This window comes from Giraffa tippelskirchi, chromosome 11, assembly GCF_054371585.1.
Source record: "Giraffa tippelskirchi isolate mGirTip1 chromosome 11, T2T-mGirTip1v1.2.pri, whole genome shotgun sequence".
Classification (NCBI taxonomy): domain Eukaryota; kingdom Metazoa; phylum Chordata; class Mammalia; order Artiodactyla; family Giraffidae; genus Giraffa; species Giraffa tippelskirchi.
Window position 1 is genome coordinate 830,743 of NC_137285.1, and position 14,152 is coordinate 844,894.

The window sequence follows — 14,152 nt, forward strand, 5'->3', positions numbered from 1 at the left end:
TGGTCTCTGCCCTCGTGTCTCACTGCTGCCCCCTGGGACCTCTGGGGCCTGGTCTGCCTGTGGTAGGTGTGTGCCCGAGGGCACTTGGCACCCTTTCTCACTCTTCCGAACGCTGCCATGGGATTCAGGCTGCTCAGGCCCTAGTGCCACGTGCCCCAGAGTGTCGGCCCTGAGTCCACGGTTTGGCCAGGGCACCCAAAGGCAGTCCAGAGCCCACCCGGCACCTCCAGGTGGCCTGGGTTAGTCACAGGAAACACTGCTGACTGTGGGTGAGGCTGGGTTTTTAAACACTGCGTATGTTTGTTCCTTGAAGAGTTTTATATTGTGTGCTTGAGGCCAGCTTTAAAAATCAGCCCTGTTTCTGGCTGTTTGGAGGATGGGCTGCCTAGGAGCCCTGCCCCCCAGATGACTGGGTCCTGGGTAGACTGTGTCTGGGCTGCGCCGGAGATCGGGGTGCACTGGAGGGGAGTCTCGGGGGCAGGCCTGTGGGAATTGCAGATCAAGGTCAGGCAGTGTGCGCAGAGTCAGCAGGCTTGCAGGGAAGCAGGCACGCCTCCCGGAGGAGCAGCAACAGTACCCGGGGATGGAGGCCTCCGGGGCCGTCGCTTTGTTAGGTGAGAACTCGGTGCCGAAGGGGATGGGGTCTGACTCCCGAGGGAATGAGCGCTGTGACCAAGCAGATGTGACGAGTCACCACAGAGAGCCCGCAGACACGAGAATAAAGTTACCGGGAGAGAAAGTGTGGGTGAAGGAACAGCTTAGTTACAGCCGGAGAAAGCGTTTGTGGACTGGAAGCTGCATTTGAAGGCGTTCCCCAGAACGTAGCCTGGAGGAGAGGCCTGGGGAGCAGGAGGCTGAGAAGCGTGGAGGCTGAAGTCAGAAGTGTGGCTGGCATTACAGGGACAGCCCGGAGCAGAGGGGGTGAGGGGGTAGTGGCCGGGGGAGCCCAGGGCTCCACGCAGGTTCCACAGGCACCACACCCCAGCCCGTGTGGCCCAGGACACCAGAGACCAGAAGACAGTCTCAACAGCCATCTGTCAAGGCGCAGGGAGACTCGGCAGACTCAGGGATGGTTACAAGCCGGTTGGGATGGTAGCACCCCTGGTACAGAGCTGCCAGCAGAGCCAAGGAGGCGCTCCCTGAAAGGCTGTTCACGGACATGCTTGCTTTCCCTCATCGCCTTCTCTGACCTCTCAGACCATCCTTCCCAAGATATCAGGTATAAATGGGAGAAGCAGCACTTTCCATACAAGGGCACCACAGGTGTAACTCTAAGCAGTGATTCTCAGCAGCCTTGCGCCCTGAGGGCTGTCTGGCAGCGTGGGGACGGTTAGGCTGTCACAGCTCGTGCGGGTGGGCTCCTGGCGTCCGGTGGGCAGAGGCCAGAGATGGTGCGGGGCGTCTTCCGTGTCCGGGGAAGCCCCCCAGCACCGTGTGGGGATCCTTTCTGTGAACAGAGATTACCTCCGTACCATGGTCCTCGGAGCTGCCCCCCACAGGTCCCCAGCACTGTTCCCCGTCTGTGATAGATGGTTTCACTCGGAGTCTGGTGTGGGGTGCTCACTGCAGCCGGGGGAACACGCAGCAGCAACAGAGCCGGGGTTCCTGTCAGTGTCACCCGAGGCTGCGCCCCAGCTGCTTTTCTGTCCTGCCTCTTCCTGCAGGTCCGCTCTGTGAGCATGAGATAAACAGGGACCAAACCAAGCTGAGTCAGCAGGAGGGAATAGCAAGGACCCAGGTCTGTCGTGTGCATAGAAAATCTGCTTTAAAAAATATTTAGACATTTCACACCCGTCAGAATGGCTGCTATCCAAAAGACTACAAGCAGTAAATGCTGAAGAGGGTGTGGAGAAAAGGGAACCCTCTTACACTGTTGGTGGGAATGCAAACTAGTACAGCCACTATGGAGAACAGTGTGGAGATTCCTCAAAAAACGAAATAGAACTGCCATATGACCCAGCAATCCCACTGCTGGGCATACACACTGAGGAAACCAGAATTGAAAGAGACACTGTACCCCAATGTTCATCGCAGCACTGTTTATAATAGCCAGGACATGGAAGCAGCCTAGATGCCCATCAGCAGATGAATGGATAAGGAAGCTGTGGTACATATACACAATGGAATATTACTCAGCCATTAAAAAGAATACATTCGAATCAGTTCTAATGAGGTGGATGAAACTGGAGCCTATTATACAGAGTGAAGTAAGCCAGAAAGAAAAACACCAATACAGGATACTAATGCATGTATATGGAATTTAGTCATTCGGTAAAGATAACCTTGTATGCGAGACATCAAAAGAGACATAGATAAATAGAACAGTATTATGGACTCTATGGGAGAGGGCAAGGGCGGGAGGATATGGGAGAATGGCATGGAAGCATGTAAATTATCATATGTGAAACGAATCGCCAGTCCAAGTTCAATGCATGATACAGGGCGCTCGGGGCTGGTGCGCCGGGATGACCCGGAGGGATGGGATGGGGAGGGAGGTGGAAGGGGGGTTCTGGAAGGGGAAAACATGTACACCCATGGTGGATTCATGTCAGTGTATGACAAAACCAATACAATATTGTAAAGTTAAAAAATAGAAAATAAGCTAAAAAATAGAGAGGAGTCTAAGGTCCTCATGTTTAGGGAAGAGGTTTAAATATGGATAAACTTTCAGTTCAGTTCAGTCGCTCAGTCATGTCCAACTCTTTGCGACCCCGTGAATTGCAGCACACCAGGCCTCCCTGTCCATCACCAACTCCCGGAGTCTACCCAGACCCATGTCCATCGAGTTGGTGGTGCCATCCAACCATCTCATCCTCTGTCGTCCCCTTCTCCTCCTGCTCCCAATCCCACCCAGCATTAGAGTCTTTTCCAATGAGTCAACTCTTCGCATAAGGTGGCCAAAGTATTGGAGTTTCAGCTTCAACATCAGTCCTTCCAATGAACACCCAGGATTGACCTCTTTTAGGATGGATTGATTGGATCTCCTTGCAGTCCAAGGGACTCTCAAGAGTCTTCTCCAACACCATAGTTCAAAAGCATCAATTCTGCGGCGCTCAGCTTTCTTCACCGTCCAACTCTCACATCCATACATGACCACTGGAAAAACCATAGCCTTGACTAGACGGACTTTTGTTGGCAAAGTAATGTCTCTGCTTTTAAATATGCTATCTAGGTTGGCCATAACCTTCCTTCCAAGGAGTAAGCGTCTTTTGATTTCATGGCTGCAATCACCATCAGCAGTGATTTTGGAGCCCAAAAAAATAAAGTCTGACACTGTTTCCACTGTTGCCCCATCTATTTCCCATGAAGTGATGGGACCAGATGCCATGATCTTAGTTTCCTGCACGTTGAGCTTTAAGCCAACTTTTTCACTCTCCTCTTTCACTTTCATCAAGAGGCTCTTTAGTTCTTCTTCACTTTCTGCCATAAGGGTGGTGTCATCCGCATATCTGAGGTTATTGATATTTCTCCCGGCAATCTTGATTCCAGCTTGTGTTTATTCCAGCCCAGCGTTTCTCATGATGTACTCTGCCTATAAGTTAAATAAGCAGGGTGACAATATACAGCCTTGACGTACCCCTTTTCCTATTTGGAACCAGTCTGTTGTTCCATGTCCAGTTCTAACTGTTGCTTCCTGACCTGCATACAGGTTTCTCAAGAGACAGGTCAGATGGTCTGGTATTCCCATCTCTTTCAGAATTGTCCACAGTTTATTGTGATCCACACAGTCAAAGGCTTTGGCATAGTCAATAAAGCAGAAATAGATGTTTTTCTGGAACTCTCTTGCTTTTTCGATGATCTAGCGGATATTGGCAACTTGATCTCTGGTTCCTCTGCCTTTTCTAAAACCAGCTTGAACATCTGGAAGTTCACGGTTCACGTATTGCTGAAGCCTGGCTTGGAGAATTTTGAGCATTACTTTACTAGCGTGTGAGATGAGTGCAGTTGTGCGGTAGTTTGAGCATTCTTTGGCATTGCCTTTCTTTGGGATTGGAACGAAAACTGACCTTTTTCAGTCCTGTGGCCACTGCTGAGTTGTCCAACTTTGCTGGCATATCGAGTGCAGCACTTTCACAGCATCACCTTTGAGGATTTGAAATAGCTCAACTGGAATCCCATCACCTCCACTAGCTTTGTTCGTAGTGATGCTTTCTAAGGCCCACTTGACTTCACATTCCAGGATGTCTGGCTCTAGGTGAGTGATCACACCATCGTGATTATCTGGGTCGTGAAGATCTTTTTTGTACAGTTCTTCCGTGTATCCTTGCCACCTCTTCTTAATATCTTCTGCTTCTGTTAGGTCCATACCATTTCTGTCCTTTATCGAGCCTATCTTTGCATGAAATATTCCTTTGGTATCTCTAATTTTCTTGAAGAGATCTCTAGTCTTTCCCAATCTGTTGTTTTCCTCTATTTCTTTGCACTGATCGGATAAACTTTATACTTTATTAAATTAATTATGTATAATAATTGTAAAAGTCGTTGCTAAAACAATAGAAATAGTTTGTCAATTCCACATCAGTAGGAAAAACTGAAATGAGATGGACACTACAAAAACCCAGACAACATACAAAAGTCAACCCAAGCATCCAACAAAATAGAACTCAAAAGTGGAGGAGAAAATGTCAGTTATGTCAGTAAAGCTGAAAGAGAAACTTAGAAGCGGAAAGACAGATAAAGATCAGTTGAAAACTACAGGTAATTGCCGTGAATATGAAGAGAGGAGGCTTTCCTGCTGAGACTGGATGGAATTGAGAGGAGGTGGTACAGCTCCTTAATCCTGACAGGAGACGCCTGAGATACGTGCTGCAAAAGCCTTCAGATGAAAGACGTGGTGGGCGAGTCTCCTCCCAGATAGTTAGCCAGACAAGAGTGATGAGTTGGGAGAGCTGAAGGATGTGGTGGGAAGCGTGCTCAGGAAGGGGTCTGCATGGCCGTGCTCCACACGCCGACGCTTTCAGCTGAAGGACAGAGACGGGGGTCTCCTTGGCAGCTGCTGAGGGCTGGCACGAGGGCCTGTGCTGTTGGAGCTGCGCCAGGTCTTGACCGCAGGGGTGGTTGAGCCTCACCAGGTGAGAAAATGGTGTAGAGTTTAAACCAGACACTCAGGCAGGCGGCACACGTCTTCCTGTGTTAGGATAGTGTAGTTTTACCAAGTGCCACTGTTGCGGGAAATCGGACAAAGGGGACAAAGCGCGTTGCTCTTCACCTTTATTGAAGGATGTAGACGGAGTTCACGCTGGGCTCCCTGGGTCACGCAGCGGTAAACAATCTGCCTGTCAAGCTGTAAACGCAGGTTCCATCCCCTGGAGAAATAAGTGGCGACCCACTCCGGTATTCTTGCCTGGAGAATCCCGTAGACAGAGGAGCCTGGAGGGCTACGGTCCATGGGGTCACAAAAGAGTCAGATGGGACTTAGTGACTAAAGGGCAACAAATAACACAGTTCATGTACCCTTTTTTGCGCACTGGGAGTGCCGTGTTCAGGAGTACATTCGTGGGGTCGATTTTGAAACATTTTCATCACCTGAAAAGAGCCCACATCACTGAAAATCTTGTGATTCTTCATTTTTTACTTTTTTGGCTGTGCTTTGCATTATGTGGGATCTTAGTTCCCCAACCAGAGGTCAGACCCACACCCCCTGCAGTGGAAGGGCGGAGTCTTAACCCCTGGGCCGCCAGGGATGGCTCTGACGGGGGGATTTTATCAGCATTATTTCTAACCACCATGAAGTGGACACAACCCAGATGTCCATCAGCGGATGGATGAGTAACACAAAATGTGGGGAATCCATATAGTGGAGTACGGTTCGGCCCCAAAAAGAAAGGGAATACGGATCTGCGCCACAGCACGGGTGAACCTTATAGATGCAGCGCTGAGGGAAAGGAGCTGGTCACAAAAGGCCCCAGTTGTGTCCAGAGCCAGGGGCTCCATCGAGGCAGGAAGCAGATAGGTGGTTGCCATACTGCCTCCTGGTTGGCCTGCTCCCTCCTGCCCCCTCATTACAGTAGAGCGGGTCTGCTTCCCACAGGGTGAATCCGGTTACTACAGAGTGGATCGGGTCCCTGTGGAGCGGATCACAGTTCCTGTGGAGTGGATCGGGCCCCTGTGGAGTGGACCAGTTAGTGTGGAGTGGATCGGGCCCCTGTGGAGTGGATCAGTTCCTGTGGAGTGGATCGGGTCCCTGTGGAGTGGACCAGTTAGTGTGGAGTGGATCGGGCCCCTGTGGAGTGGACCAGTTAGTGTGGAGTGGATCGGGTCCCTGTGGAGTGGACCAGTTAGTGTGGAGTGGATCGGGCCCCTGTGGAGTGGATCAGTTCCTGTGGAGTGGACCAGTTAGTGTGGAGTAGATCGGGCCCCTGTGGAGTGGACCAGTTAGTGTGGAGTAGATCGGGCCCCTGTGGAGTGGACCAGTTCCTGTGGAGTGGATCGGGCCCCTGTGGAGTGGACCAGTTAGTGTGGAGTGGATCGGGTCCCTGTGGAGTGGACCAGTTAGTGTGGAGTGGATCGGGCCCCTGTGGAGCGGATCACAGTTCCTGTGGAGTGGATCGGGCCCCTGTGGAGTGGGCCACAGCTAGTGTGGAGTGGATTGGGTCCCTGTGGAGTGGACCAGTTAGTGTGGAGTGGATCGGGTCCCTGTGGAGTGGACCACAGCTAGTGTGGAGTGGATCGGGTCCCTGTGGAGTGGACCAGTTAGTGTGGAGTGGATCGGGTCCCTGTGGAGCGGACCAGTTCCTGTGGAGTGGATTGGGCCCCTGTGGAGTGGACCACAGCTAGTGTGGAGTGGATCGGGTCCCTGTGGAGTGGACCACAGTTAGTGTGGAGTGGATCGGGTCCCTGTGGAGTGGACTAGTTCCTGTGGAGTGGATCGGGTCCCTGTGGAGTGGACCAGTTAGTGTGGAGTGGATCGGGTCCCTGTGGAGTGGACCACAGTTAGTGTGGAGTGGATCGGGTCCCTGTGGAGTGGACCAGTTCCTGTGGAGTGGATTGGGCCCCTGTGGAGTGGACCACAGCTAGTGTGGAGTGGATCGGGTCCCTGTGGAGTGGACTAGTTCCTGTGGAGTGGATCGGGTCCCTGTGGAGTGGACCAGTTCCTGTGGAGTGGATTGGGCCCCTGTGGAGTGGACCACAGCTAGTGTGGAGTGGATCGGGTCCCTGTGGAGTGGACCACAGTTAGTGTGGAGTGGATCGGGTCCCTGTGGAGTGGACCACAGCTAGTGTGGAGTGGATCGGGTCCCTGTGGAGTGGACTAGTTCCTGTGGAGTGGATCGGGTCCCTGTGGAGTGGACTAGTTCCTGTGGAGTGGATCGGGTCCCTGTGGAGTGGACCAGTTAGTGTGGAGTGGATCGGGTCCCTGTGGAGTGGACCACAGTTAGTGTGGAGTGGATGTTGGTGTCCTGTCATTGGCACCCCGTCACTCTCGTGCTGTCGGTGGCACCTCCCCCAGCTGCACCCAGGACAAGCGCCCCACCCCTCTGTCTCCAGCCCAGCTGCAGCTCCAGCAGGTGGCGCTGCAGCAGCAGCAGCAGCAGTTCCAGGCGCAGCAGCAGGTGGCGTTGCAGCAACAGCAGCAGCAGCAGCAGTTCCAGGCACAGCAGAATGCCATGCAGCAGCAGTTCCAGGCGGCGGTGCAGCAGCAGCAGCAGCTCCAGCAGCAGCAGCACCTGATCAAGCTGCACCAGCAGAACCAGCAGCAGGTGCCGCCTCGTCCCCCCGAGCCAGGCGGGGAGCGGCCAGGGCCGGGGCGGGGCCCCCAGATGCAGGCGGCCACAGCGAGGCGGCCTCCCGTCCGCCCTGTCCTTGAGGGCTCTGGTGTCTGGACGCCACACTAATCGTCCCACGCGGGTGGCCGCGGCACAGGAAAAGCTCTTCTGTCGCACGTGGCCTCAGTCAGTACCCTGACGGGCTGAGCCTCTCCCGCTCCGGCCTGTCTTGGGTTGGGGGAGGGCAGCCTGGCAGACCCACCCCTGGCCGCCAGCTCCCGGCCTGGGCTGGGGCCTCCTTTCCCACGGCCCGTCTCCCAGCTGACAGGGCATCTTCAGCCCCGCCTCTCCTCCTCATCCTGAAGCTGGTCCTATGCCCACTTTTGGGGCCACACAGGCACCCCTGGAAGGGGCTCCTGAGGTCTGGTCAGCAGAGCGATGCCGGCTTCTCTGGGGCTGCACCTACATGTGACCCCTTACCAGGCCCTCCGGCCCCTTCCCTGGACTCTGCCTTTGTCCCCTCAGGCCTCAGGTGGGCCGGCGTCTGTGGCCAGGGCCCAGTGACGCTGGGTGTCCCTCTGCCCCCGGGAGCACCGCCAGGCCGGGCTGGGAGCTGATGGGGTTGCTTGTTCTGCCGCAGATGCAGCAGCAGCAGCTACAGCGCATGGCACAGCTGCAACTGCAGCAGCAGCAGCAGGCTCTCCAGGCCCAGCCGCCCATCCAGCAGCCCCCGCTGCAGCAGCCCCCGCCCCCACCCTCGCAGGCCCTGCCTCAGCAGCTGCAGCCCCCGCAGCACCACCAGCCCCCACCACAGCCCCCGCCGCAGTCACAGCCACAGCCTTTGGTGTCACAGGCTCCGGCCCTCCCCGGGCAGATGCTATACGCCCAGCCGCAGCTGAAACTGGTGAGTACCCAGTGTCACACGGCCAGGGCCCTTCTCCAGGTGTCCCCTGGGCTGTCTTGGTCTCTGGGCACCCTGGCTGTGGATGGCAGGCCCTCTTCCAGCACCAGGATTCGCCCTGCCACCCCTGCCCTGGCCCCTCATGCCGCTCAGCGAAGGAAAATGCATCCCCCCTCCTGCCAGGAGACACCTTGTCTTCTGAGCAGCCTGGATGATTTGATGGAGACCAAGGGCATCGTAAGGTTGTGGGTGAGAAGGTGGATGGCAACACCCATATTCTCACTGTGGCGGAGGGCATGCCACCTGCCTGGCTCACGGACCACTTGGAGTTCTGACCAGAGATCGTGACCGTGTTTTTGAGGAAGGCATAAGATATTATTTTGTCTTGCATCTGTGCAAAAGCAGATCCGTGTCTGTAACTGGGGACGCCACGCGGAAGACAGTATTGCACCCACTCAGGGGCGTTAGCTGTGTCGAGAGGCATTTTAGTGGGTTTCTCAGCTCACTTCTTGCTTTTTTGTCCTTTTCTATTTGCCATTCACTGGGTGAGGTGGGGCAGAGCCGAGCCTGGACCATGTGGTGGGTGGCTCGGAGGCCCCAGGACGCAGGCTGGAGGGCGGGGGGGTCCTGAGCAGGGTCCTGTCAGCAGGAGCCCGCTGGTCTGGGTTCCTTGGAGGAGTCGGGGCTGTGAGCAGGGCTCTCGTGGGCCATCAGCGCCCTGGGCTTGCTGCAGCAGCTGGTGGTGGTGTCCCATCAGGGCAGACTTCTTGCCGGACGCAGGGAGGCAGGGCTCGACTCTACTGACTCAGAGCCAGGCTGGCATGGGCCGTGCCCATGAGCCATGGGTGAGGGTCAACTAGTAGCAGACGTCAGCCAAGGAAGCGGCGGGACGGGATCCCTTCCTCGGCCGGATGTGAGGGCGCCCGCCCCGGGCTGGTGACTGCAGGCCGCTCCCTTCCTCCGCAGGTGCGGGCTCCGATGGTGGTGCAGCAGCCGCAGGTGCAGCCCCAGGTCCCGCCGCAGACGGCAGTGCCGACGGCCCAGGCCTCCCAGATAGTGGGGCCCGGAGTCCAGGTGAGGCCCCGCGCCAAGGCTCGGGCGGCGCCAGCCAGTGCCCATCACCCTTGGGACAGCGAGCTTCTGCCTGGATCGGGCCAGTCCCTGGGGTCCTTGGGGCAGCTCCGCTTGGCGTGTCTGGGTTCAAGCTGCACAGGGCGCGTGCCACACCCACCCCGCGACGCCCTAGATCTTCCCTCTCGCCTTCTCCTGGCACGCGATGGAGAAGAGGGCGCCATGCTCTCTTCCCGCCTGAGCTCTGAGCACGGAGCCGGGAGCGTCCTCTGGAGACCAGGAGGACCCCAAGGACAGGGCATCTGGCTCCAGCAGTCAGCCCTGACCTCCGGGACTCACCCCTGGGTGCCCACCCCCTGCACATCGGATGTCAATGGGACAGAAGGGCCTCCTGGCCTTGCCCAGTAGAGGCCACAGTCCCCTTGGTGTCTGGGGCAGGAGGCCAGGCCTTGTGACTTCTCCACAGGCCCCCTCGCCCCAACCTGTGTCCAGTCCTGGCCTCGCTCCTTCCTGTCTCCCGCCTGCAGCGGCTCAGGAAGGTGCTGCCCTTACAGCAGGTGTGTCGTGGTGAGACCCCCGCAGGCCCACGGGCTTCTGCCCTTGTGGCCGTGTCTGCCAAGTGCCGTGTCTGGGCGGGGATGCCGCATGTCCCGTAGCATCTGTCCTGGCCCTGTGGCTCGGGTCCGGGGGAGCGTGCCGATGGGGCTCCCACAGCCTTTGGAGGGGCTCTGTGGCCCCGCGCCCCCTCCCCGGCTCACCCACACGTGGTCTCGTGTGAAGCAGACTGCCGACATCACATCTGCAGCCAGGGCAGGATGGGTGGCCCTGTGGGACCGTGTCGGCCACCTCCTCTGCCGCCACTGTCCCGGCCTCGTCCGCAGGCCTCCTGGGGCTCCCTGTTCTCCGGGTGCACTCCTTTCCCTTCCCGGGGTCACGCTGCCTTTGCTCCTGCTGGAGTCTGGTGCAGCCCATGTGGCGTTCGGTCGCTTCAAGGGTGGCGTGAATTTGTGACCTCTGTCCCAGCAGAGTGCAGAGAGCTGACGGCAGAGCTGAGGCGGGGACGTGGGGCACAGCAGCAGGGGAGGAGCGGGGCCACCCCTCCATCCGCCGGGGTTTGGGGTTCTGAGGACCAGCCTTAAGGACTGGGGGCGTGCCCACGCGCCTGCATGCAAGGGAGGCCACGCCCTGGGCTCCAGGTCTGCGCCTAGGGGCGGGGGGCACTCATGGGTCCCGGGGCCTGGTGGGCTGGCCTCACTGCACGCTGGAGTCTAGCAGCAGTGGGGCCCCCGGATGTGAGAAGACCCCTGGGGGAATCGGCTTCCTCATCCCTTCTTCGCAGCCTCGGTGGCAGCAGTGGACAAGACAGGGGACAGGTCTGAGCCAACACTAGATCAGCGCGGGTGGAGGAGGTGGGGCTGAGGGGGCAGACAGGAAGCGTGGGTGGCAGGAGAGCCAGCTTGGCAGCTTTTCTTTCCTCCTCACGTTTCAGCACAGGTCAGGCTCCTGGTGTCAGTGCCTGGCCCTGTGGCCACGCGTAGCTGTGCGCCGTTCCTCTGGAGTGGGTCCTGCTGGCCTCGGTCCTCGGCTGGTTCTCGGGTCTGGAGGGTTTTGCTGTTAGCAGCGCTGGGTGTCCAGCCCTGCCGCCAGCGCCTGGGGCCGCCATGTGCGGCATGGGTGTGTGTGGCAGGCGCATGCCGCGTGGATGTTTGAAAGGTGCGGCAGAGGGGCCACGGGGGTGCGCGGGCAGGTCAGCAGGCGCGCCCTCCCCGCAGGTCAGCCAGAGCGGCCTCGCCGTGCTGTCGTCGCCGTCGCCGGGCCAGCAGGTGCACACCCCACAGTCGATGCCGCCTCCCCCGCAGCCGTCCCCACAGCCCGGCCCGCCCAGCTCGCAGCCCAACTCCAACGTCAGGTAGGCCCGGCCACCCCCCCCACCCCGTGCCGCCCCACCCCGCCCTGGCTCACCCGCCTCCTCTCTGCCAGCTCCGGCCCCGCCCCGTCCCCCAGCAGCTTCCTGCCCAGTCCCTCGCCACAGCCCTCCCAGAGCCCTGTGACGGCGCGCACCCCGCAGAACTTCAGTGTCCCATCCCCAGGACCGCTGAACACCCCCGGTAAGTCGGGCGTGGGTCGGGCACAGCCACGCCCTCCGTGGGCCGGGCCGCGCTCACCAGGCCGTGTCCCGCAGTGAACCCCAGCTCCGTCATGAGCCCTGCAGGCCCCAGCCAGGCCGAGGAGCAGCAGTACCTGGACAAGCTGAAGCAGCTCTCCAAGTACATCGAGCCGCTGCGCCGCATGATCAACAAGATCGACAAGAACGAAGGTGGGCCTGCGCGCCGGCGGGCGGGGCAGGGGCCCCGGGCCCTGTCTGAGGGTCCGCTTCTGCCCCAGACAGGAAAAAGGACCTGAGTAAGATGAAGAGCCTGCTGGACATCCTGACGGACCCCTCCAAGCGGTGAGCCTTGCCCCCGAGCCTGTGGGGACAGCGCTGCCCCCACCGCTCAGAGCGTCCCCACCCCGTGGCCCTCACAGCCCTCTCGCTGGCCTGGGAGGGCCTCAGCCCGGCCCCCGACGTGCAGGTGGCCTTGGGCCAGGACGGTCCCAGTGCCCACGTGTGCAGAAGGGGTGATGAGCTCACACGCGCTGGCCGCGGGAGGGACCGAACAGCGTCTGAGGGGCTTGGGAGGCGGGGGCGTGCCCTCACGTCCCTTCCCTCTCCCACTGGCCACGGAGCTGCTGAGGTCAGAGCTCGGCCAGCACCCCACCTGCAGGTGGTCTGCCTGGGGGACCCCTGCCCTCTCCTGGGGCCTTGGCTCAGGCCGGGCACCTTTCTGGAATGTCCTGGTTCTGCTCACCTGGGCAGAACGCTGGGCACTGAGGGATCCTGTGGGAGGTGATGGCCTTCCGGCCTCTCAGCAGGTCGTCGGGTGGGGGCAGGGGCCTGGCCTCCGTCCTCCCCTGGCCTGTCAGTGTGCCTCGTTCTGGGCCTCAGACTCTGGGTCTGGGAACAGCGCAGGGGCTGGCGGGCTCCTGGGAGGGGTGCCGGTGGCCGAGGCCCCCGCCCGCTCCGTCCAGAGTTGGGTGGAGACCCTGAGAGCCGTCGGCTCCCTGCCCCCACACGGAGTGTCAGCCCCGTCCTCCTCTGTAGGTGCCCTCTGAAGACGCTGCAGAAATGCGAGATCGCCCTGGAGAAGCTCAAAAACGACATGGCAGTGGTGAGTGGTGTTGCTGGGGTCGCGGGCATCCCTGGCGGTCAGGGCTCACCCACGGTCTAACCATGAGCTGGAGGAGGCGGGGGCCGTGCCCAGTGGGGTGAGATGAGGGCGCGGGGGTCAGCCTCTGCCCGCAGCCTTGTAGCACACGGTTCTCGTGGCCCATGGGCCTGGCCCGGCCGCCCCGCCTGTGAGGTGGAGCTTGTGGGGAAGCTGGGAAGGCCGGCTGGGCGAGGACGAGGGCCAGGGCCCGTGAGTGGGCTGCTGACCCCACTGTCCTGCCGCAGCCCACGCCCCCGCCGCCGCCCGTGCCCCCCACCAAGCAGCAGTACCTGTGCCAGCCGCTCCTGGACGCCGTTCTGGCCAACATCCGCTCGCCCGTCTTCAACCATTCCCTGTACCGCACGTTCGTGCCCGCCATGACGGCCATCCACGGCCCGCCCATCACGTGCGTACCCCCAGGGCTTGGCGGGTGGCCGGGCTGGGGCCGCAGCCCGGCCAGAGGGTCAGCGCGGCTGCCTCCCCCAGGGCCCCGGTGGTGTCCGCCCGGAAGCGGAAGCTCGAGGAGGGCGAGCGGCAGAGTGTCCCCAGCGTGCTCCAGGGGGAGGTGGCCCGGCTGGACCCCCGGTTCCTGGTGAGCCTGGACCCCTCGCACTGCAGCAACAATGGCACCGTCCACCTGGTCTGCAAGCTGGGTGAGTGCCGGGGCGGGGCTAGTGAGACCGCCTGCTCGCCCCAGCCCAGCCCGCCTGGGACCTGCCCACGTTCCTGGGCCCACAGGCGAGGGCATGCGCACTTGCCTGGGGGCTGGCCCTGAGCCCGCACGCTGTCAGCACCACCCCCACACACACGGAAGCCCCTCCCTCCCGTCCAGCTGCAGCTCCGCAGGGCCTCCAGGCCTGGTGGGCGCTTCCGGCTCACAGGTTGTAGATGTGTTGCCTCATGTATTGCAGATGACAAGGACCTCCCCAGCGTGCCGCCGCTGGAGCTCAGTGTGCCCGCCGACTACCCTGCCCAGAGCCCGCTGTGGATCAACCGGCAGTGGCAGTACGGTGGGTGACCAGGGGGTGGGCACCCGGCGTTCTTCCACGAGCCCCCGCTCTGCTGAGGCCCTCCTGCCCTCTTCCTTGGTGGACGGAGCAGGTGGCCGCGCAGGCCCCCAGAGAGGGGAAGCTCCCTGCTCACCACACCCCAGCAGTGCTGGACAGCTGAGCTGGCTCAGGGCTGAGGCTGGCCCAGGCCCCGCGGCCCCTGTGGGCCTCTGTGAGGCT

The 14,152-nt window shown here is 59.9% G+C and overlaps 1 protein-coding gene across 10 annotated transcripts in view; it reads left to right on the forward strand.

Moving 5' to 3' along the window:
- Nucleotides 1-14,152, forward strand: part of MED15 (mediator complex subunit 15) — a 44,985-nt gene that overhangs the window by 29,828 nt on the left and 1,005 nt on the right. For 4 of the 10 annotated variants that reach the window (XM_081541971.1, XM_081541965.1, XM_081541970.1 and 1 more), the window contains 11 exons: nucleotides 7,486-7,697; nucleotides 8,344-8,607; nucleotides 9,571-9,678; nucleotides 11,448-11,584; nucleotides 11,656-11,783; nucleotides 11,858-11,992; nucleotides 12,061-12,124; nucleotides 12,818-12,884; nucleotides 13,169-13,329; nucleotides 13,410-13,576; nucleotides 13,835-13,933. In XM_081541971.1, the coding sequence (XP_081398097.1) occupies nucleotides 7,486-7,697; nucleotides 8,344-8,607; nucleotides 9,571-9,678; nucleotides 11,448-11,584; nucleotides 11,656-11,783; nucleotides 11,858-11,992; nucleotides 12,061-12,124; nucleotides 12,818-12,884; nucleotides 13,169-13,329; nucleotides 13,410-13,576; nucleotides 13,835-13,933 (1,542 nt within the window). Of the gene's footprint in view, nucleotides 1-7,485; nucleotides 7,698-8,316; nucleotides 8,608-9,570; nucleotides 9,703-10,668; nucleotides 10,683-11,422; nucleotides 11,585-11,655; nucleotides 11,784-11,857; nucleotides 11,993-12,060; nucleotides 12,125-12,817; nucleotides 12,885-13,168; nucleotides 13,330-13,409; nucleotides 13,577-13,834; nucleotides 13,934-14,152 lie in introns of all 10 variants that reach the window. The other 6 variants (XM_081541964.1, XM_081541969.1, XM_081541972.1 and 3 more) reach the window with 4 other exon arrangements.